Source organism: Orbicella franksi, chromosome 15 (genome assembly GCF_964199315.1).
Source record: "Orbicella franksi chromosome 15, jaOrbFran1.1, whole genome shotgun sequence".
Taxonomy (NCBI): domain Eukaryota; kingdom Metazoa; phylum Cnidaria; class Anthozoa; order Scleractinia; family Merulinidae; genus Orbicella; species Orbicella franksi.
Genome location: NC_138159.1, coordinates 13,680,152 through 13,701,141, shown reverse-complemented (window position 1 = coordinate 13,701,141; position 20,990 = coordinate 13,680,152). Strand labels below are relative to the sequence as shown.

Here is a 20,990-nt window from a genome sequence, read left to right as displayed (position 1 = left end):
GCTTACAGTAGCTTTGTACGTGTTATTCTTTATAGTGATGATGGATTGCATTTTAAACACAATAAAATACCGCATGAAATGACATGTGGCTTAGTTTCCGTTCAAGGGTGGCCGCTTACCACAGGTAAAAATAACAAAGAAAGACAAACATAGGACTGCTACAGGGTGGCTTCGGCCGCTTAATAGACGTGGCCGCCTAATAGAGGTAACAAATACAGCGTTTGTATGAGCAATAAATCGGAACTTTAAAAACTGGCCGCTTAATACAGGGTCGTTATATACCGGTTTGCTATAATTCGAAAACATATCCTGTAAGACGTTGGATGTTGCCACAAGTTGGCCAAACGTAATTAAGAAAATGTTGTGTGCAACAGTGGTGCAATTCTTGCGCACTTCAATTTTTTTCTTTGCTTCTAGTTCAGTTCTGGCCCTTTCTCTGTCACGAAAGCGTTGAGAGAGAGTGCGTGACATGGGAAGGGTCGGAACAGGAACTACCTTGCTTCTGGCTAGTCACTACGGGTATGACCGTTAAAACTACGGAAATTACTTACTTATTATTCTTAAAGTATTTGTTTACCTCGACTTTTAACACAAGGACTGGCGTGTTGCTTTTTATCTGGTCAGACTGATTTGAAAGTACAAGCCGGGAAGTGCGAGTAGTGGACCGGAATATGGGCTGTTATCATTGGGGAGAGTTCTTGGCTCTCTGTTCATCAAAGACTTTGTCACTGGCCTGAGCCCACAGGGAAGAACTGCTCTCAATCTTCAAATAAATTCATGGACTTGAATGAATTTATTCCTATTTGCCGTGTGGGTAACAGATCCTTGAGTGACATGAATCAACTTCTGGACCTGTACCTAATGAGAAGCCGGTCATGGGCTCCTGACCTAATCAATGAAATTGTCGATTCCAAGAAGTTTCTCAGTTTCTCGAAAGCACACATTTGCCAGAAATATTCTTCACTCATGTCTCAATGCAAGAAAATCTGAAGGACTTTCAGTGGCTTTTGATACATGTATCCTTGTTTCAATGTATGAGCGGTATAACTGTAACTGCGTTTGTTTACGCCAGAAATTCCACCGTATTGAAGAACGAACTCGGCGGCCGGCATCGTCTTTTCGGCGTGTTTCTAACTTATCCGGCTCACTGCGATTCTTCTTTGATAAGTGTGTTGTTTAGTTTGGCTATCGATACAACATTAACTTTTCGTGGGAACAGACTGACCTCCAACTGACTAACGACGGCATAAAGCTGCTAATCTCTAACATCGTTCCAATATTTTTATACCATTGGGACCTTTTTTACTTCGTTCAGGAATGCAAGGTTTCACACATCAACAACAAAGATCTTCTTATTAAAATTTGACTCATTTTGAACGGTGAAAAAATGGTTTCAAATTTGTAGTCGCCCATGCGTGACACTGGACAGCTAGAGAGATCAGGAGGGTGCGATTTCAAAGTTAGGTGTTCCTTTTTCTCCTTTTTTTAACTTTTGTCGGCTATTAAGTTAAATACTACTTCTAAAGCGTTTCAAACGTTAAAGACATTAATCTGCTTTGACTGCCCTGTCTCAAGCAAACAAAAATGGCTTTACCTAGTTTAGCGTATTGCGTTACATTGCGAATTTCAAAGGGGCTAAATTGCAATTTTCTCGAATATTGATCGCCGTTCATGTAAAATTGCTTTGTAGATCCCACAAAAATAAAACTGTAAACCTAAACTTTATTGACTGAACTGTCTTTTGATAGAATATCAGACGATTTGAAGCACTACCGGTCAGCGTTTTTCTCACTGAATCTGCAGAACTTTTGAGTTTTGTTTTCGTTAGAAAAGTATTTCTACTTAATCGGGAATCACTTCGCTCAGAAAACAAAAAGAAATGAAAATAATCACTATATCTTGATGTAAACGTCTGTGTAGCAAGAAGCTGAAAAGTGTAAAATTTCGGATTATTGCTAAGTGAAATCTGAGCTTTTGGTACGATGACCGTTTTTCGTCAATTTCTGCCGTTATATTGGATATTTCAAAAAAACTAACTTGATTTCCTTCAGTTACTTAACTAGGTCTTCAAACTGGCAAAGTATGAGCAAAATCGATTTTTCGACCGTGGCCACATTTTTAGGATTTTCTTTGATTTTTACTGAGATTCACTCTTAAATGCCATTTTTCCGTACGTGGTTATGGCTTTCAAACTTGGTAATAAGGGTTTAAATTGCGTGACAGAGGGTAGATGTTTCTTCCGCTTTCTCGTTTTCTGTTTTAGAGCTTCTTTTCTGTCTTTATCTTTATTTAATTTCTGAGAGGTCTTTTCTACCATTTGCTCAGGGTAGCCTCTCGAGATAAGACGTGTTTTGAAATCTTTAATATTCTCTTCAAATATAACCTTTGAAGAGTTTGTTGTAAAGAATCCTGAAAGCTTCACCTTTAACTAAACCTTTTTAACGCCCGCTGGGTGACAGCTTTTGAAGTGAGAGCACTGAAAGTTTTCAGTAGGTTCAAAGTGTGTACGCATATCGAGGATTCTTTCGTTCTCGAATCTTTCTCCCTTACAGACTTTTGTGGCCGTAGCCGCTTTATAGAGGTGGCTGGTTGAAAGAGGTTTTACATTGTATTTTTTTTTTCTGAAAACAAGGTTAGGGACTCTGATAACTGGGGTGGCCTCTTAACAGATGGCCGCTTAATAGGGGTTTGACTGTATTTAGCTCTTATTCACCGAGCAGGAGGTCTGTACGGGAGAATCTTGACCGAGGTCGTGAGGTGGTACATACCGACACGCAGTGATGTCTATACACACGACCGAGGTCAAGATTAACTACTTAATAACCGAGAGTGAGGTCGTTACGGGAAAATCTCAAACTGAGGCCTTGCCATGACCAAGCGATAGCGAGGTCAATACGGTAGGCCAAGGTTTGAGATTTTCCCGTAACGACCGAACGGTCGAGGTTATTAAGTTGTTTGTTATATGGCTCATGAATTAAAGAAAAGAAAAAAATTATTCGAGCGGAAGTCGTCAATTTACATCCGGCGATGCGCGCGTTTACCGATTCATTCATCGTCTCAAACCTGGGGCAAAACTGCACAGTCAGTGAACACCACTGTATGACGTATTCACATTTCTTTACGAGAAAAGTGATTGTCACAGCCTCAAAAAGGTATTTAAGTATCCTGTTGCCACAAGTTGATGGGGGAGTTTTTCCCACTTTTGTGGCGAAACGTCAACGCAGATGGAAAAGACAGAAAGTGCTTCAATATAGTCCAAACCAACGGTCTTTCGGAGAAAGAAAATACCAGAAATACTAATGCTTCAGAATGCACTGCTCAAAATAACTCGATCTTCGCGTTCGCTTTCGACAACATATCTTCGCCTTCTCCATCCTGGGATTTATGAATGAACTTTTCAAGCCTTGTGAACGTCGACCTCAACGTGTAGAACTTGCTGCAGTTATCAAAAACACTGCTACCGACAGAACCCACCCGATTGTTTACATCTGATGATCCTGGAAGCTGATTTACACTTGCTTGTGTCAAAGCGAGGGAATCTATTTGATGAGAACTGTGACGGAGTTCAATATTACAGTTATTGTTGTGACTCATCCTCGGATACCCAGGGGCAGTTAATCGGGGCGCGAGGAAACCGACTCTTACCAGACCGTTTCCAAACAGCTCGGTGAATGGTGGCTCCTGATTGGGCAGAAAAATCCTTTGTACTATTCTGCCCAATCGGCGAAGAGCAGCTTCTGAGGTACTTTGGTGTGTTCTTACACGGCCATTGTCGCATCGGCCATACTTTTCTGGATCGTACTTGCGAGGAAATCTTTCATTTTAATTTACTTCAGAGAGCCATAGAAATTTGGGAAATCATTTCGGTTGGTAGCAAGAAAGATACTCCACGATTCGACGGGAAAATGTATGGCCGATGCAACAATGGCTGTGTAAGAATACACCAAAGTACCTCAGCAGCTGCTGTTCGTCGATTGGGCAGAATACTACAAAGGATTTTTCTGCCCAATCAGGAGCCACCATTCGCGGAGCCGTTTGGAAATGGTCTGGTAAGAGTCGGTTCCCAGGGGCTCTTCCGCACGTCCTTGTAAACTTTCGTGAAACCTTTCGTCGCGCCGATTTACTTTCCTCGGGCCCCGATTAACTGCCCCTGGGTATCCGAGGATGGTTGTGACTAAGATGATAAGTTATAAGTTCCTTCGTGGTGTTCTGCTCAGGATGTATGACAGATCTGCCGTTTTTCACTTAGCGGTTTTAGCTTAAACTTTGATTGCACTAGTGCTCACCAAGGTTACCGGCTGGTAAGTCAAAACAATTTCTCTGTAAATTTTATCGAGGAAAAATCTCTGAACTTTTAGCTACGTACTTTCTCTTACTGTTTTTAATCGGCTGTCATCAATTCAATGCGCTTGAGTTTTCAGAGCCGGATTCTTGCTAATTTGCATAATCCGTAATCGGCCCGTGGGCATTACGGCTACTTATTATGTGGCTGTGTCTCACAAGGACTGGGCAGTACCAAATTCACGAATTTTATTGGCTGAAATCGGTATTGAAAGCGGTCTAGACTTTCCCATCTAGACCGGCATGTAGATCGGTAATGTTTTGCGGTGAAAAAGTTGCAAACTAAAATGCGAAAACATTAACTATTTTCTAACAATATTTATTTATCGAAGTGCCAAAAAGCCTGATGAGAAAGAAAGTAAAGAGGACAAGCAAACTTTGGCAGAATTAAGTTCAGCTCATCGCCGCTCGCAAGCAAAATGTCAATTACCTACAAACCAGTTACATTAAACGAATTAAATTGTTCTTGTTTGCCATACAATAAACATCTTATTAACCGAGCTTAGTCGGTCTGTATTGGAGAATCTTGACCTCGGTCGTGTGTATAGACCTCACGGCGTTCGGTCTGTACTCACGACCTCGGTCAAAATTCTCCCACATAGACCTCCTGCTCGGTTAATAAGAGCTAAATAATGACTGCTCAGATCTCGCTCTTAGCCAATCAGAGCCCGCGTTATATCGGCCACAAGCCAAAGCCATATAATAATCTCCCATACCGACCGACTAAGCTCGGTTAATAATCAGGCTCATCATGCTTTTTGGCACATCGATAAATAAATATTGTTAGGAGAAAGTAGTCAATATTGTTGTATTTTAGTAAGCAACTTTTTCACCGCAAACATTATCGGTCTAGATGCCGGTCTAGATGGAAACATCTAGACCGCTTTCAATATCAATTTCAGCCAATCAAATTCGTGAATTCAGTAGTTCCCAGTCCTTGTGAGACACAGCCATATAATAAAAAAAAAATGTAAAAATCAACTACTGAAACAGAGTTAGTTAAAGAAAGTGAGGATTTAATGAAAAAGTGAACACACAGTTTCAAGTTCAGACATGCCTGATGTCTTGTTCATTTGTAATCTACTTAAATGACCAGTACTTCTAAAAGCACCTATTGTGTTTTGATTCTTTTAACATATTAACAAATCAAGTTGTGCTTTTTATGTGTACAGAATAACCAAAAGGTCGGGCAGCAGATTGGATCGAGTACTCAAAAAACTACAGTGCCTGGTCATGTCCACTCTTATCTACATTTAATTAATTCATGTAACCACAGCTCCCACGAAAAGACATCTTTCGATCGATCGTTGAGAAAACCGTATTTGTGAATACTGCTAAGCCGAATTTTGCAGTTTTCTTTGTGTTCCAACGGGCAACTGCTTCATAAGACTGCTAAAATGTCTTCTTCCGTTTTTTGGATATGCTTACGCCCCTCGGGGCTGCAAAACTGCGTGAAAACCGCTACCGCTTTTAAAAATGTGATTTCTTGGCAACATATTGAATAATAATCAATCTTACCCTAATTTTTATTTGGCCATCTTTCTTTGCGTGTTTTAGTCTTAAAAAGCAAACAGGATTTCCTATTTGACCCTCGCACGTGGTGACTTGCATGTTGTTTGCTCTATTAGTTTGCTTGTTCAAGAGATGCTTCTTGGTTAATCTCTTTAAAGGTTTTCGATGTGTGTCGATTATAAATGATACCGTTAGAATTTTGTGGAAGTTCGAATTTATCTGTTAGTATAGGTAATCGCGTGAGGCCGAGTAAAATTAAGGATTAATATCACGCGTGTCTTCAGAAGTTGCTGAAATTGCCCGAGTCGCGCAGCGACGAGGGCGATTTCAGCAATATGCTTCGCATTAAAAGAGCTGTTTAAAAACCTGTTCATTTTGCAGTCTTTTTCAATGTTTATTTTAAATGACATCAGTAACTCATAGGAAAGCGCAGTTAAATTATTCAGAAGGACGTGGTTTTTGGTTCGTTCATCTACACTTAAAACAATACTTTTATACCTCAACAATTTCCCACAAAATAAACACATCACAGCTCTATTCATTGCGCATGTATCGATACTGCTGATGCCTGTAAATCAGTTTTCTTGCTTTTGTGAGGAAACCTTGCGGGAAGCTAGGAAGCGGACGAAGAAAAAAGACAGGAGCCTCGAGAGATGGCCTTTACCCCAGATCCCTCTCTTCTTTTACATGTACTTCGCTCACTTTTCTTGGCGAATAAACCCTTAGACTGAAGCCCTATCTTGCCTGGAAGTATTGCTTTCCGGAGTTGCGTTCGATATCGATAATCGTTTGAAAAAATAGATGGTCAAGAAAGTCGCATTACCTGGGAGTGGGTATAGACCGGTATCAGAATGACCTCTAGACGAAGCTGAATAGTAAAAGAAAAAAAAAAACTATGAATAGTAAAAACGTGTGTAATTTACAAAGCTTACTTAGCTTAGAAAGCCTTCTTTCTTCCCTGCCGACGCGACATCTGAATATATTTTGTTGCCGGTAGTTTTTGCCACCTTTTCCTTTTTCGCGTAGAAAAAAGCTGCGCAGTCAATAATACATTATATTCGGCCTTTGCGTTTCCAGAATTTCCAGGATTGTTTCTGTCCTCGCTCCTCCACGTATCTACCGAACACTGAGCTCCGGGTGGCAGAGGTCAAGTTACTTGTCAAGTTACGTATAAATAAAAACAGCTTCGCATAGGCAGCCGAGGCACATTGAAGATTGACTAGAAAGTGATGGTCTGTATTTTGCTACAAATCATTAACCTCAATGGTACGTGTTTGCTATAAATTAGCATGGATTTACGAAATTTACGTGCTAAATTTAGGTCAAATTTAGATTTGAGAATGGTAAATCAAAAAACTCCAGCACCGCAAACAATTTCATTTCACCGAGCACCGCAGCGTGAAAAACACAAACATCACACACCGTAGGGTTTGAGATCACAGCAACACCGCAAGTTGAGATTTTATTCACCGCCTCACCGCATTAAAAAAAAAAACATCAACACCGCACTGGGCAAAATTGCAGCAAATCTAATTTTGTTCGAAATGCTTCGAATAAAACAATTGATTTCATCAGGCCCAAATACGAATTTGTGGGTTAAGTGAACTTTAAAGAAAAGAAGGCTTGGGTGAGGTTATTTGATTGGTACGTTTGTGGCCCTATTTCAGATCATGCCACAAAGTCTTGGAGAACCGTTTCTGAACTAAAAATCGACTGATATATATAAAGGACACGTCAGAACTTTATTTCCTAGAGTTCTTCTCTAGAGATCTCAATGCAATGGTCCACAAAGTGATAGTCTAGCAGCTGGACAACCTTCTTAGCTCTGCAAAGGACCAATGAACTCGAATTAGTGACACTGGGCTCAGTGCATCGATCAGCATGTAACAAATACAATACGGTTTCAAAAGTGAAAACTCCTAGCAGTTACTGTTGCCAGCTTTCGAAGTTGTCTACCCTGACAAAAGTCGAATTTATTTCATTGTAGGTAAGATCGTTGCTGGGTAAATAATTGGATCTTGCCTTTGAGATTCAGCTAGCTTTGAAGTCGTGTTCAACACCAATCCCGACATGAGTTGTCCATAATCCAGCAGTTGGAGCTACGGTCACTGATTCCAATCTAACAGTGATAACTAAAAATTATTCATGTCTTGTTGAAATTTCGTCTGTTATTCCTAATTGTGAGTCAACAATATCTTAAACGCGTGTTATAAATAAAAAATCTTACTTGTAAGTAGTTTTGAAGTCACATTGGTAATGGCCACCTCCTTCAAGCAACAGAGCCGTGTTAACATCACCCTTCAGCACTCCATCACGTACATACATTTTCTCAGTGGATGGCTCCCATTTCACGGTCTTCTTCTGCATAACTGGACTATTGGCACAAACGTTCACCCCATCAAATCGAATTTCATGGAAAAAACAGTCACGGTTGTCGACGACTTTCTTCATTCTAATAAAAAAGAAATAAAACATAGTCAGACTTTTTGTGTTACCAGGCAACGATAAACGAGAACACTTTGTCATTTACAGGCATAGTTGGCAATATAATTTAACACATGATACCAGATGAAATCAGTGGCGATTTCTTTTATTTTCTTCCTTTTTGCTATGCACAGAGAGAACTATTTTGGATAAATGCGTTAAACTTGCAATTTACACTTTGCAGTCCATATAAAACAAGAAAGGAATAACAAAGTTAAAACTGTACCGAAAGGGAAAAAAATGACAACAAAAGACCAATGAATTAGATTAAAGTGACTTGACTGGAACAAAAGAGTTTATCTTCTTATCGGGAGGAATTAGCTTTACATCTTACTTAAGTTACGTCATTTGTGGCGATGCAAATGCCCCCGTCTTCGTAAGTCATGCCTCGTTCACAGAAATACCCCTCGGGAAACGACTGCTTAAAATAGTCTGGGATGTCTTTTGGGTATTTGGCGAATACGCTGTTGCCGTAATCGAATACTGTCGTCAAGATATCGAAAGGAAAAGGCAGAGGTCCACCGTCTATGACTGTTAGGTCCATAGTCTGTTTTCCCCTAAGACACAAACAAGAAACCACAGACGTAAGAAAACGTACTATTCATATGCAATGCAGAACTATTTTTCTCTGTTACAATGTACTGAGAGATAACGACGGCAGAAATCTTCTTTGGTTGTTTTATACAATCCTAAACAATTCTGTCGGGTGCAGCAGCATGCTGTTACTAGATTTAGCCCCAATTGGACAAGTGAATATCTTTTGGACATTAAGAGTCTGACCTCAAACATTCCGAGCCGTATGATTGTTGTTTTCTTGGTATTAATATCTGGTGGCTTTCTTTCACACCCGCAAACATTGCAGAACGAAAGTTCACCGTTTGACTGTGTTAATAGGTTGCTCGCTCTGCGTGTTACCGCCGAAGAACAGTATTTTATTTTTGTTTTATTTTGATCGTGACATTTAGTGTCAATGACATGAAGTAGCTTGCAAAGCTTTGTAACCACCCGGACGAACGCACATGGGATTGATTTTGTAAAAACTTGGACGTATCTTTGGTCATTAAAAAGTGTTAAATCAAATTTGTTGTCGTTATGTGAGTTCAGTGGGGACTAAAGAAGTAGCGGCAACATTTTCTGGTCCTTGAAAGCCGGACTGGAACGAGCGAATCGAAGAATTTGGAATTTGGTGTGGCGAAGAGTTTGGAATCTGGTATGGAATCGACCGAAGCGACTGATGGCGGTCGCCATTTTGGCCATTTGGATTCAGCTCGTACAGTGATTACTAACATTGTTACTTTAAAAAGCAAACGGGCAGCCGTCAAAAGAAGGATCACGAGCACGTTGAAGAAATTAGAGTCCACCATCGAACAGTATGGTCGAAAACCGATTGTAAGTGGATATGTCAACAATCAGGAATATCTTAACGAAGCCAAAGGCCTCGATGATGAACTCGTCACAGTGATTCCAGAGAACGAGCACGAAGCCGCAATAGATTGGTATGAAGAACAACTCGATAGAGTCGAAGACGCTAAACTACAGGCCAACGCATATCTTGACGATCGGGCAGAGGAAAGTTCTAGCGGATTAAGCTCGGTGAATTTATGGAAAACTTCTTCGACAGGAAATGTCTCCCAAGCGGCCGAAATTCGCGCTAAAATTACTTCAGCAGAAATTAAAGCAAAACAACTTGCCTTGGAGGAACAGCGAAGAAGAGAGGAGTTCGAAAAGCAACTGGAGGTTAAAAGGAAACTTGAACTTGTCCAAGATGAAGCTCAAAGGCTAAAATTCATGGCTGAAGAAAGAAGAAAGACTCAGGAAGCCAAGGACGAGGCTGCACGCCTCGCAGCAGAAGCAGCAGTGTTGGAAGAGGTACAAAATGAAGTTAATGATCCAGAAGCTTTGTCTAATCGATTGCTTGATTTTGAGGATGATTCATTGAAATTTATTCCATCATCTAATCCTGATGAACCGTTACCCGTAATTCCTACACCACTACCTGGTTTGTTGCAAGGAACTGGAGCAAATCATGGAACTGCATTGCCACCTGACAACTCTACAAAAGTTGTTACACCTTTACCTTTGTTACAACAGCCAAAGTCAGCTGTTTCATTTATTGCACCTCAGTGCACGAAAAAACCTAATGATACATCGCCTTTGTATCACTCGTGGATTGGAGATTTACAAAGTGGAGTACAGCATCCAGCTTTAACTAGTAAGGACAACCGGAAAACAACCATTTGTGGTCATTCTACTCGTGATTCTCTTCCTAAGTTACGCCTAAGCAAGTTTGATTGTGACCCTTTATACTGGTCTGATTGGTCCTCAATGTTTAAATCAATTGTTCATGATGCTAATCTGTCCCTTAATGGCAAAATGCAACATCTTCAGAACTCTGTTATTGGTAAAGCTAAGTCTGCAATTGAAGGATATGGTTACAGTGGAGATTCCTACTATGAAGCACTGAAAGAACTGGAATCCAGATTTGGCAAACCTTCTCTTGTTGTGAAAGTCACACTTGACAAACTGAGAAAAACAGCTCGATTACAAAATGATAAACCTCAAGAAGTGAGAAATCTGTCAGATGTTGTGTCAACTACTGTGTGGACATTTAAGAAGTCTGGATATGAAAGTGATCTGAAAGCAGAAGCTAATGTTTCCCTTGCAGTTGACAAACTGTCCCAGGAGCTCAAAATCAAATGGAAGGACAACACCAAAGCTACCAAACTGGAACGACCTAATCTTGATGACTTCAGTGTGTGGTTAAAAGGTCAGGCAGATATTTATGATGATTTTTGTTACCCAAAAATGTCAAATAAGTTTCCATTCCAACCTCATAAGAAACCTCGGTCTGGTGGATCAAATGGAATGACTGAAAGACAGAACACTTTCTCAAGTAACATTTCACCTCGCCCCAGGCCAACAAAGTACCTTTGCATTATGGGTGATGGGCAGAAACACAAGTTATCTTCTTGTCCCAAGTTTAAGGCTCTAAGCGTGGAAGAACGCCTAAATGAAGTACAGAAACATAAATTGTACTTTTGTTGCCTCAGTCCTCAACATTGGCTTAGCAATTGTTCAAATCAAAAACAGTGTGGTGTAAATGGGTGTACGCGATCACACAATGCTCTGTTGCACAACTTGAGAAATGTTTCGGTGGAAAGCAGTGATGCAGTGTCTGCTATTAACCCAGTAACACAAGCCGAAGTTGGTTCGTATACTGAACATTCTAACACATCTCACAGAAGCATTCACACCTCTGTTCTGTTTCAAGTAGTACCAGTAAACCTCTATGGTCCAAAGGGATATTTCAACACATATGCTTTGCTGGAGGTACAGGAAGCACTTGCCTGCTTGCTGTTAGCAGATGTTGCTGGAAGACTTGGTTTGGATGGTCCATTGGAAAGCGTGGTCTTAAATGGAATTCAGAAAACGTCTGAGCTTATGACAAAGCGTATTGAAGTACAAGTCAGCCAGTTGAATGACTTTGGTACCCGATTTGATGTGAATAGAGTTCTTGTAGTTGATCACCTAAATGTGCCGGAGAAGAAAGTGAAACTTGATGAGCTACAAGAAAGATGGCCGCAACTGTCAGACTTGGAGCTGACTGAAGTCGCTGGGACTCAAGTCACTTTGCTCCTTGGTAGTGATGTCCCGGAAGTTATTGGTCCCCTTGAAACTCGGCATGGTCCAAAGGGTTCCCCTGTTGGTGTTCGCACTAGGATTAGATGGACTGTTACTGGTCGCTTACCTGGCCATATTCAAGAATGTGAATCTGTTTGTAAAGTTCATTTGGCGACTTCGGATGAGGAACTCAATGACACCGTAAAAACTTGGTGGCGAACAGAGAACTTTGGTTGTCGTTATGACAATGATACCCAGCGCTCAGTTGAAGATGAAAGAGTCATGAAATTCTTGGATGAAAGTACACATAGGGTGGATGGTCGTTATGACGTTCCTTTGATTTGGCGTGATGACAAAGTCGAACTTCCTGACAATTTTGCTGCAGCGGCTCAACATCTGAATTTTCTGGAGAAGAAGCTTAATCGTAATCCCGAGTTGGCAGAAAGATACAGGAAAACTATTGACATGGATATGGAAAAGGGATACATCAAAAAGCTTGCTAAGGAGGAAGCAACTGCACCAGCCATGCGCAAATGGTACCTTCCTCACCACCCTGTTCTGAACCCCAAGAAACCTGAGAAGGTTCGTCGAGTATGTGATGCCGCGGCAAAGTTTCAAGGCTCATCATTAAACCGCCAACTTTTTAGTGGCCCAGATTTGCTGAACAACCTTGTTGGAATTTTCATGAGATTTCGAGAAGAAAAGGTTGCGCTTTCAGGAGACATTGAAGCGATGTTTAACCAAGTTGCTGTCCCAGAAGAAGATCAAACTTCCCTTCGATTTCTGTGGCGTCAATCCCCTGAATCATCGACAGAAGTCTACCAATATGTGCGTCACATATTTGGAGCCAAATGTGCGCCAACCTGTTCCAACAATGCTCTATTGAGAAGTGCAGAAGATAACGAGAAGCAGTTTCCTAATGCTGCCTTGGCCGTAAAGCGAAACTTTTACATGGATGACTTTTTCAAGTCTGTTAAATCAAGTGATCAAGCTCTGGAACTGCAACAAGAACTTGTTGAAATGCTAAACAAAGCAGCTTTTCACTTGACCAAGTGGATCTCTAATGAGAAAGAAGTGATTGAGCAAATACCAGAATTGGAAAGAGCCCCCTCTATCAAAGTTGTGGAGGAAAGCATCGTAATGCCTATGGAACGTGCTCTTGGTGTCGTTTGGGATACCAGTTCAGATTGTCTTGTCTATAAAGTGGTGAAGAGAGACATAGCGGACACACGTCGGAAGATTCTGAGTTTGATAGCATCCCTCTTTGATCCGATTGGATTTCTAGCTCCATTCCTGGTAAGAGCAAAAATATTCCTCCAGCATGTGTGGCAGTTAGGTATTGGATGGGATGATGCACTGCCATCAGAGTTTCTAAAGGAGTTGTCCAAATGGCAAGAAGAGCTGGATGGAATTGCACAGTTTCGCATTCCCCGTTTCTATCGTCACATACCAAACAACCCGTCTGTTATTGACCTTCACGTCTTTGGAGATGCCAGTGAACAAGCATTTTGCGCAGTGGCTTATTTCAGATTCTGCTATGCCAGTGGAGCAGTGCGATGTGCATTTGTTACAGCGAAGACTCGGGTAGCCCCGAAGAAACCCTTGAGCATCCCAAGGCTTGAACTGCAGGCTGCTGTTTTGGGTGCAAGTTTGGCTGCTGTAATGATTAAGGAACATGATTACATTATTGACTCCACCTATTATTGGACAGACAGCAGTACTGTGTTTTAGTGGATTCGTGGAGTGTCTAAGCGCCACCCCGCCTTTATTGCTAATAGTATTGGAGAGATCCTGGACAGCACCGAACCCAACCAATGGAACCACTGTCCTGGAAAGTGAAATCCTGTGAATGATGGCAGCAGAGGACTTCCAGTAAGCTCTATTACATCTGGGAGTCGTTGGGTAAATGGTCCTGCCTTCTTGCACTTACCTGAAGAGAGATGGCCAAAGGGAAATGCAAAGCTTGAAATTCCCAAGCCGTCCGATGATGACCCACAAGCCCAAGAAATGGCCGTTACTTGGACTGGTGTGGTGAAAGATTCAAAGAACGATTTCTTATCTCCAGCGAAGTACTCATCTCTAACAAAGCTTCTCGAAGTAACTGCTTACCTGAAACGGTTTATATATAACTGTAAGCACCCAAAATCTGAACGTCGCATTGGTTCTTTGTTGGTTGAAGAGATGGAACAAGCTCGAAAGTATTGGATCTGCGTTGCTCAAGCAGAATCCTTTCCTCAAGAAGTTGCAGCTCTCAAGTCGAAACAGCATGTTTCAAGCATGAGCAAATTGATATCTCTCTCACCTTTCCTTGATGGACATGGAATCATTCCATTTTGCAGTCGTCACCCTGTGGTACTATTACCGGATCATGAGTTGACCCGTCTCATCATCATGAACTGTCACGAGAAATTGAAACATGAAGGAGTGGACCAAGTCCGAAATGAGTTGAGACAACAGTATTGGATCTTACGCTGTCGTGCCACAGTGCAAAAGATTCCTCATCAGTGTTCTTACTGCAGACGGCGAAAAGCGAAACCAGAAGCACCCTCGATGGCAAGTCTACCATATGATCGCTTAAGTGTTGCACCACCGTTCTCGAAAGTTGGTGTGGATTTCTTTGGTCCTCTTAAAGTGAAGCATCTTAGAAAAGAGGAGAAGAGATATGGTTGTCTCTTTACTTGCTTGGTGACTAGAGCAGTTCATTTGGAGGTTGCATTTGACTTGTCAACCGATTCCTTCATGATGTGCCTTAGGCGGTTTATGGCTTGAAGAGGTAAACCAACTGTGATTTAGTCCGACAATGGAACAAACTTTGTAGGAGCAGACCGTGAGTTACGTGAATGCATCGATCGTTGGAAGCAGCATAAGATCGGCAGTGAGTTGAGCCAAGAGGGAATTCAGTGGCTGTTTAACCCGCCTGCCGCGCTACATATGGGAGGTGTATGGGAGCGCCTCGCACGATCATGCAAGAAAGCCCTTAATGTTGTTCTACAGAATCAAGTTCTTACTGATGAGGTATCGCTTACCGCCTTTGCTGAAGTGGAATGGGTTGTGAACAGTCGTCCGCTTACTGAAGTCAGCTTGGATGTGGATGACCTTGAAGCTCTGACACCGAATCATTTCCTCATTGGAAGGGGATCTCTCAACTTACCGCCCGGTATCGTTGACGACAAGGAGTTGTCAAGTCGCAAACGTTGACGACAAGCACAAGTGGTGGCAAATCATATTTGGAGTCGTTGGTCAAGAGAGTACCTACCTGGTTTGATTACTCGAAAGAAATGGACTCAACCTACTGTAAATGTCAAGGTCGGAGATTTGGTGTTAGTGGTTGATCGGGCAGTTTCAAGAGGTTTCTGGCCCCTTGGTAAGATCGTAAAAGTCTTTCCCGGACTTGACAGTATTGTAAGATCAGCAGACGTGAAAACGAAGTTTGGAGTAATGAGACGCCCTGTGACGAAACTTGCCGTCCTTGAAGAGTGTTCGACCAACTAAATCGGGCGAACACGGGGGGAGGATGTTGCCGCCGAAGAACAGTATTTTATTTTTGTTTTATTTTGATCGTGACATCTCGTGTCAATGACATGAAGTAGCTTGCAAAGCTTTTTAACCACACGGACGAACGCACATGGCATTGATTTTTGGACGTACCTTTGGTCATTAAAAGTGTTAAATCAAATTTGTTATCGCTATGCGAGTTCAATGGGGACTAAAAAAGTAGCGGCAACACTGCGAACATTCAGTGACTTTGACACACATGACGAAGAAACCACCTCTTATTGCAGCAAGATATCAGTTTTGTTTACTGGCAAAGAAAAATGAAACTAAGGGATTTTTTGTGGAAACAAGGTGGAAATCAATGTATAAACTAGAAATGGAAAGGTTTAAAATAACTAGATGCTCACAGTCTGGTCACACCACAGAGGGAGTGTTCTTTAATCTGATATAATACAGAAGTTGAACGAGACTTACCGGAAGTTGAAGTTCGACTGGGATTCCACCTTTGTCACCATACACAGAGAGATTACATGAGATAGCATTGCGCCTGCGTGAACTCAGTCTTTAAAGCACTAGCCATGTGCATCGAAGGAAGTAAGTAACAGGGTGGGTCCAAGGGAGGGCATGTAATCCCTCTGTGTATAGTGACAAAGGTGGAATCCCAGTCGAACTTCAACTTCCGGTAAGTCTCGTTCAACTTCTGTATTGCACCTTGTCACCCACAGAGGGATCACATGAGACTTCAAAGACAGATGCACAGGCTAGTAGTAAATAATTTCACACAAGTGAACATATTACTGCAAAACGTTATTGGCAAACATGTCTTCCACAATCTTTCTGTCATAGAATTTAGCAAAGGTGGATTCTGACTTCCATCCAGCCTTGTCAAGAATATCTGCTAATGGAACATCACTCAGCTTTGCCTTAGAAGTTGAAGCTGACCTTGTGCTATGAGGCTTGAAAATGTTAACATCAATGCCTGAACTTTGTAATACAAACTTAACCCAACGACTAATCGTGTCTCTAGACACTGGACCGTACGGTTTAACATAACTTAGCAACAGTTGACTACATGAACGAGTCTCCCTTACAAACTTTGTTCTTGTCAAATACTCCTTAAGAGTGGTCACAACACAAAGTCTTGGATCTGTGAATGATTTAAGTTCAATCACCACACCCTTGGACCCTGGTTTGTACTGTTTAACATGCTCTTGAAGTCTGAACACTATAGAGGAGCCAGAATCTATCATGCTGTCCACATTGAGAAAAAGAAGGGATTGCCCCCTTTGAGCAGTGACTAGAGCTAATAACATTGTGAGCTTCAGAGTTAAACTCTTGAGAGAAATCTCATTAACAGGGGACAAAGTCTTTAAGTAATCAAGAACTTTGTTTACATCCCAAACTGCTGTATAACGAGGCATCGCTGGGCGAGATTCAAATACTCCCTTTAGAAACCTAATAACTAAAGGATGTTGCCCAACTGGGATACCATCTATTGAAGGGAGTATTGAAGAAAGTGCTGAACGAGCAGTATTAAGGCTACTATAACTAAGACCACTGTTAAATAAAGTCAGTAGAAACTCTATGACTAGGGCTAAAGAGGGACGAACTGTACTAATCTGTTCTCTATGACAGAAGTCAAGCCATTTTTTGTAGTAGGATTGGCACTGTTTAGATGTACCTTTCCTCCACGACTTGAGGATAATCTTGGTAGCTTCTGCAGAAATGCCTTGCTCCGTAAGGGATTCCCTGATAACTTGCATGCAATTAGTTTCAGTTTGCCCTCCATGGGGTGTGGTTGACTGGGCTTGCTTGAAAGATACAATGTCCCTCTTGTCACTGGTAACAGTCTGGGCTTGTCGACCAAAAGACTCATCAGCTTTGGATACCAAGGTTGGGTGGGCCAGACTGGAACAATTATGATCCCTTCCCCTTCCTCCATTTCGATTTTCTTTAAACAACGAAGTATCAGGCTAAAAGGAGGGAAAGCATAAAATTGTTCTTGAGACCAAGAGCAAGAGAAAGCATCCACAAACTGTGCCTCAGGGTCTGGCCTCCATGACACATAACGTGAAACTTTTCTGTTAATTCTAGATGCGAAAAGATCAATGGATGGCATGCCATAGGTCTCAACAATGCTGTGGAAAATATTTTCACTGAGAGACCATTCTGTGTTATCATTAAATGTTCTAGATTCCCTATCAGCATCAACATTTTCTTTACCTGGTAATGAGATTGCTGTCACCCAGATATTTCTCTGGATGCACCAGGTCCAAATTTCCCGTGCAATCTTATTACATTCCAAAGAACGAGTCCCACCCATGACATTTATCTAAGAGACAGCAGTGGTATTATCTATGTAGATGTTAATATGACAATTTGTCATTGAGTGACAGAATGATTTCAAAGCAAAAAAAGCAGCAAGTGTTTCTAACTCATTGATGTGACAGTTAGACTCAGTTACAGTCCATCGACCTCCTGCTTTATCTCCCTTGCACACTGCCCCCCACCCTTCTTTTGAGGCATCAGAATACAGGGAGAGTAATGGATCCCCATGTGATATCCACTTAAACGAGCTCTCAACATTTTTGATCCACCACTTGAGGTCTATGACTGCTGTAACTGACAATGTCATTACGGAGTTGTAGTTTCCCCTACTTTCTTTCAGAGCCTCGATTTTGTCTATTTCTAGACTTCTATAGAAAAGCTGTGCATATTCAACACCAGGGAACATAGAAACCATTAAACCTATCACTTCTGAGACATCATGAATTGAAACATGAGTTTTTGTCAATACAGATAAACATTTCTGTTTCAGCTTTTCAGCTTTCTCTGGTGTTGGTCTCACTGCCATCGTGAGTGAGTTTAAGATAAAGCCCAAAAATGTTAACTCATGGCTGGGTACAAGAATTGATTTTTCTTGATTTAGAAGAAAACCCACTTTGGTGAAAAGGTGGACAGTGTCCTGAACATTATTACTGCAGTCATTAAATGAGGGCCCTTGTAAGTATGAATAATCAATGTAGCCCACACTTGTGTGTCCCATTTGCCTTAAGGTGGAGTAGACAGGCTTGAGCAATTTCGTAAAAAGTCGGGGAGCAGAAGCAAGACCATTAGGGAGGCAAGTAAACTGAAATAACTCCCCCTGCCAGGAGAACTTCAAATATTTTTGGCATTTCTCATTGATTGGAACCGAATAATATGCATCTTGCAAGTCTACAGATGCCATATAACATCCAGGTGTCATAAGCAAGATTGCTGAAGTTAAGCTTTCCATTTTAAAATGATGGTTGCTAATATATTGATTTAAGTTCTTCAAATTGAGAATGAGCCTATACCCTCCAGTCTTCTTTTTACGAAAAAATATAGTAGAGAGAAATTCTCCATGACAGTGCTGTGATTTCACAATGACCCCCTTTGTCAGAAGTTTGTCTAATTCGGAACTGATAATCTATGATTCTTCCGAATTAAAAGCGATTTCCTTTGGGGGAAGCATTTGTACAGGAGGGCAGTCAACAAAATCAACATTAAAACCCTTGAGAGTTTTGAGAATCTGCGGATCGGAAGTCAATTCTCTCCATTCAGGGAAATATAATTTCAATCTACCTGCCGTTTGTCCTGGTTCTACAAGACACAATTTTTGACTTACCTCAGGTAAGTCCTCAGAAGCTTTGTTTACTTGCTTTGACCCTTCGACTTGGGAAACTTGTCTGAATTCTGTGTGGCAGAACCGCGACTTGCGGTCTGTCGCCAGCCTAAAAAATGCTTCTGACTTCCTCTTGCTCGAAAAAATTTCCCTCTTCCACCAGACGATTGGCTTTTGAACCCAAAGTTAGAGTGGGTCGGGCCTTTATGACGAGTGACGGTGGAAGTAGTTACTTTCCGGCCAACACGGTTTACTTCGGAGATATCCTTGACTTGCTTCGACAAGTCGTCTCCGAAGAGTTCAGCTGTCACTGTTTTAGACGCTGAGCAAAGATGTTTGTAATCCGTGTGTAGGTCCGGTTTTATGAGCTCTTTCCTTCTATTATTAAGCTCGGTATTTGCATGTGCCAAAAGAGAAAGGTTGTCTATTGCCTCTTGGGCGAGCACTTTCCCGCCATTTATCTCATTAACGCGTTTCAAGATGGCGACAGTGACGCGAGCAAGAGCTGTCATGCCCTTAACAACAGACTTTTGCACTTTTGGAATTTCAAGTCTTGCGACCTGATGGTGGAGCTGAGGTTATCCCAAATCAGTTGGTTAACTCGAACTTTCGTCAAACCTTCACAGTTTTCCGGATGCGGATATTTGTTTATCTTCTCTTGCAGCCGTTCTTCTAACATGTCGTCTCGCACGAGACGCGTCACAATTTTAGCGAGCTCTTCATGGATGGGAGGTCCCGTCTCCTCCGACTTCAGGTCATTTTGAACAGTTTCGAGGAAGTCTCCAACTGATTCGTCGACTTCATGTTGCTTTCCTTTGTCATGTTCTTTGGCATCAGACAAAAGGTCATTGACCGAGGCATCAACATCCATCTGCTCGCTCGGTGAAGACGATTTTCCCGCCTTCTGGCTGGGTTTGTCTTGTGAGGGGTTTGACAAGTTATTGTCGTTTAAGTCACCCTCGGTGACCTCCTCACACACATACCTCTCAAGGGTTTGTGTTAGGGCTGTGGTCAATGACTCGACCATCCGGGAAAAGCCTTGTTCCATAGATTTTTGCAAAGCACTGATCTGAGCGCTTGCCATGTCTTCATCGTGTTGACGGGAGTCAATTATGACCTTTTTCCCGTCTTTGTCATTGCCGCGTCTCGAAGACTTGGAAGGTCTCTCTCCTGGTACCGGATGTATCTCTACATAAATTTCTTTCGATGTTTTAGTAGGCGAATCAGGCAGCACTGTGTGTGGCAAAAACCAAGTTTTCGCAGGACAGAAAAGACAATCCGTTCACAACGAAGGCAACAACGCACTGAGTTCACGCAGGCGCAATGCTATCTCATGTGATCCCTCTGTGGGTGACAAGGTGGAATCCAATTCAAGAAATCAAAACTTTGCTTTCATGTAAATGTTGCGTAACTAAGAAATATTGACGTACCAATCAGAGCCTATGAATTGGCATAATTATTTAAGAGAACAAAACAAAACCTTTAGCCCTAAAATTCTTGTCACAAGTGAAATAGAGCGACGGGTAGGTACATTTTAGGTATCGATTTCTAGGCAAAGATAAGAGAAAATTGGGAAAACCTTGATGCAGACTTTCTCGCTATGTTCTTAGTTCAATTCGTCACCTTAAAGGTCATAAAATCGAGGAAAAGATGAGACCGTTTATCTGCTGCGAAACACTGATTTCTCAACTTTTACTTACTCAAAAGGCTGGCCTCTTCCTTTCCCTATAATCACGAAATTGTGCCCGTTTACAGCGCCTTCCATACACAGCTTGATCTTCATTTCCGGTTTAATCACACTCTGCGAGATGAAACTGGGATCAATCTGAGATCATTTGCCAATTGAGAATAAGCGGTTGAATAAATTCATTATTGAAAGACAAACCCTTTT

The 20,990-nt window shown here is 41.6% G+C and overlaps 2 protein-coding genes and 1 pseudogene across 2 annotated transcripts in view; all 3 read right to left on the bottom strand.

The window, feature by feature from the left end:
- Positions 1-20,990, bottom strand: part of LOC145470180 (GFP-like fluorescent chromoprotein cFP484) — a 51,087-nt gene that overhangs the window by 30,014 nt on the left and 83 nt on the right. The gene's annotated exons all lie outside the window — the stretch shown is intronic.
- LOC145470395 (GFP-like fluorescent chromoprotein cFP484) lies at positions 683-20,930 on the bottom strand (the record flags this gene model as incomplete). The annotated part of the gene is made up of 6 exons (XM_081454214.1): positions 683-763; positions 3,514-3,593; positions 7,620-7,678; positions 8,081-8,298; positions 8,681-8,894; positions 20,800-20,930. Coding segments are annotated over 6 exons (783 nt in total), but the record flags the coding sequence as incomplete, so codon positions are not given.
- LOC145470396 (uncharacterized) lies at positions 19,129-20,734 on the bottom strand (annotated as a pseudogene).